At 36.3% G+C, this 3,737-nt stretch overlaps 1 protein-coding gene across 1 annotated transcript; it reads right to left on the reverse strand.

Annotated features, from left to right (window-relative positions):
* Positions 1-46: 46 nt before the first annotated feature.
* On the reverse strand, positions 47-3,737 carry LOC107482068 (SWR1 complex subunit 2; the record flags this gene model as incomplete). The annotated part of the gene is given in 10 exon segments (XM_021139465.2): positions 47-221; positions 305-502; positions 1,135-1,200; positions 1,855-1,897; positions 2,269-2,337; positions 2,428-2,547; positions 2,654-2,735; positions 3,052-3,352; positions 3,448-3,494; positions 3,688-3,737. Coding segments are annotated over 9 exon segments (968 nt in total), but the record flags the coding sequence as incomplete, so codon positions are not given.

The following is a 3,737-nucleotide window of genomic DNA, read 5'->3' on the forward strand; positions in this document are numbered from 1 at the left end:
CCATGAAAACCTATCACCGCGACACTCAATGCTTATCCCAAAGATGTATATGACAAAGTGTGAAAGGAATTTCTTATCTATCATATATCTTATCAGATAGGAGTATGCTATGGAGATAAGTGTCCAAAGGTACATTGTTCTTTGCAAACGGAGCCAGACCTTAAATCCTGGGGTACTATAATTGAGCCAATCCAAGGTCCAGCCAGATACATGAAGTAGAACTGAAAATCATGCACCACCATTGTGACATTAGAGTAGATAATGACATATAATCAAACATTGAAGAAAAAGAAAATTCAATTACCAAAGAAGCTAGTCAGAATCTTCGTCTTCTGAAGCAGGCATTCTTCGGAAGCGGGCATATGGCCTAAAATTTGTATGTACACTTTTGTCTGGCACCATTGATCTCTTCTGCTTAAGTGAAAAACCACAACCAGAAACTGAATCATACAAGATCCCCATGGCCATTTGCTTTCTATTGTTAGCATTTTCCTCCGCAAACCTGCAAAAGAAAAAATATGTTGATTGAAAATCAACTAGCTAACAATCAATTCCAATACCTACTTTCCACAAGATGATCTAAGCGATACCAAGATAAAAGTACAAAAACATGCAAGTTGCCCACTATTATGATCAGCTAGGTAGCCCCTAGAATATTATTTAATAAGCAACATATTTGATTGATATTGCCATGCCAAACATCATTTAGCTTTCTCATCACTCTATGAATAGATTTCATGCATAATGGAAAACAAAAAGCAATAAATAAATTGAGATAAAATCCAAATAAAGAAAATATTGAGCAACAATTTTCCATTCCTCTTAAGATGCCATGTGTGCTTATTTATTGCTTTTGATGTCTTACTAAGTATTAAACTTTCAGGATGAACTAGCTAGCGATCGTCTTTCTATGGAATACTAGACCAAATCATCCTAGGAGGGGAAAAAAAGGGAAAAAGAGATGAGCCAAAAACAAAAAAATCCTTCAGAAATTTACTTTAGTCTCAAAGTTTTGCACACATGTAACCTTAAAAAAAGAACAAATTGAAATATATAATGCTGAAAATTTGAAAAGGGAGAATTGGCAAAATTGTACATTCATTGAGAAAGATGTGTAACCAATAATAGTCATACCGTTGTCGGATTTCTTTAAAAGCTTCTTTAGTGGCATATGGCAGCCCTGTCTTTGGATCACGGTACCTGCATTATTCCAGGGAGAATTCTTTAGCAACATGAGGAATGTAGTGGCAAAAGGCTCAGAAAAATATTTCTAGTGACCTACTGATAATGCATGACAATTACAGCAGTGGTTACGTTCACATTTTCCCGGTTGAGTTTGGCATAATGGAATTAGAAAATCCAAGCAATAATCAGCTAGGGTTTAACAAGAAAGTATAATGCTTTCTGGAGGGAATTCAAGTTTCCAGGAGAGAAGGAAACTGAAGAAGGATACACCAGAAGTTCAGAAGATGAAGAAAACGTAACCTAGGGCATAACACCTGAGATTTTATTACAACAAACAAACTGAAAGAAAGCAATTTGGTGTAATTCATAAAACTGATCATTCCATGTAAAAAACACACTGATAAGCTTTCAGAAGACCATCTCGTCTTATACTAAATCAATTTTTCAAGTTAAACAACAAATCCTATTAGAGGGAGAAAAACACACCCAGGGACTTTATAGATAAACCCACAGACAAGCAAGGGTAAAACCTAAAAGAATGTCCAGTAGATGTCGTATGAAGAACCACTATACTTGCAGTTCCAAATGGCACACATATGCTTCTGTCATCCCCACCAGGATAGTAAAGAAATAACATAGTAACCATCAAACTTGGAAATGAGCTCTTACTTGGCAGGCAAACCAGTAATTGCACAAAGAGGTTGCTCTGGATCTGAAAACAAATATAAATACAATCATATACATAAAAGGATACCTTCGAAATAACAGTATTTCGGCAATGTTTGTTTATCAGAATAGATATTAAAAAGTAAAAATAAAAAAGAAAGAGAAAAACATGAGACAAATTCCTTGCTCAACAAAACAATTCAGATGCAACTCCAAGCAATTCAATCTTAGCATTAACTATTACTAATCCAGTGAAACAATATCCCCAACAAAAAGAATGCACCAAGACCCATCATAACGAATATGTCCTCAACAACAATTTCTAAGGGAAACAGCTTATGTAAACTTATTTAACAAAAAATGAACTGAACTGTCAAACTCATGTAATCTTTTACTGTTAGAATATAAGGAACTCACATTGTACAGGTGTCGTGGCAATATCAGAGTGAAATGAGGATCCCTTAATGAACTCTAAATATGTATAACCTGAAAAATTAACAGATTACTATATGAAGTGAAATGCGTATAAAATGCAGTGTCCAAGGTGAAAGTTGTTATGCATTGAATCATTCTTACCATCCTTTGAAATGTATCGTATCTGTGGTCCATTATAGACAGTTTTATGCACAATTGCTTTTCTCTTAACTTCTTCCTCCCTAGCTAAAACACGCTCCAAATTTCTCAGGTTCATAATTTCTGCAAACTAAAAATTAAAATTGAGAATTGTGCTGGGCCTTTAGAAGGTCAAGATAGAAAACTAGCATTAAAACAACCAATATATGTTAAGCGATATAATCTCGACCTGTTTGAGCAGCTTCTAAAAGCATTTCCTCTTGTGTCATTCTCTTCTCCTCACCTTCCTTCTTTTTTTTGACTGTCTGTGGCTGGAAAATGAATAGCAATTCAAACCAAGAACATATAAGCACAAGCCTCACTGCCTTGGAGTCAATATTATAGCCCAGGTAATACCCTTAATACAGATTACAGAATTTGCTAAATATAATTGCCAGACCATTGAGCATAACTTACAATGTTTACACCATAAATTAATCGAATTTCTCTTGGAAACTATCCTAGTATTACTAGGCTCTAAAGTGAACAAATGCCACAGCATGCCTGAAACTATAATTGAAAAAGAGAAAACAAATACCAAACAAAAAACAGGGAACGCATTGATTAACAAGAAGCACAATTGCCAACCTTCATGGATGCTTGCAGAGCACGTATGGCATCTCTCTCTGCCTGCCGAACAATCACGGCAGTTCTAGTGGACTTCCTGATTATCTTTTCCCCTCCATCATCGCGTGTATCATGGTGTTCCTCAGGAACTGGCTCCTTGTCTGGTTTATCATCATCATCATCGTCATTGTCCTCATCGTCATCATCATCATCCTCATTGGAAGAACGTTCCAACTTAGACAAAACCTTCTGCTTCTTTTTACTCTTCTTCCGCTTTGGCAATTTCTTCCCCGGAAATATTAGCCGCTTCTTTTTATGTACCCTAAAAATGCGAATATTTGGGGTTAAAAGACCTTTAGAATTTCAAAATGCTATTGTTTAAAAGAACCCTAGTCATGATGAGAAACAGGACAGAACCTTTCATCAGCAATATCATTATCAGGCTGATCATCAGGTTCAGATTCCTACGAATGAGCAACAGCTGGGTGAGAACAAAAGTCATTGCAGAAAGCGTTAGCTCCTAATTCTAAACTGAGAGTTCCTAACGATTTAGAGAACCACAATCGTTGAAATTAAGTGTGTGTGTGTGTGTGTGTGTGTGTGTGTGTGAGAGAGAGAGAGAGAGAGAGAGAGAGAGAGAGAGAGAGAGAGGCATACCTCGTCATTGAAGTCGCTATCGAATTCGTCGGCAACCTCAGCTTCCTCGA

Source organism: Arachis duranensis, chromosome 3 (assembly GCF_000817695.3).
Source record: "Arachis duranensis cultivar V14167 chromosome 3, aradu.V14167.gnm2.J7QH, whole genome shotgun sequence".
Classification (NCBI taxonomy): Eukaryota; Viridiplantae; Streptophyta; class Magnoliopsida; order Fabales; family Fabaceae; genus Arachis; species Arachis duranensis.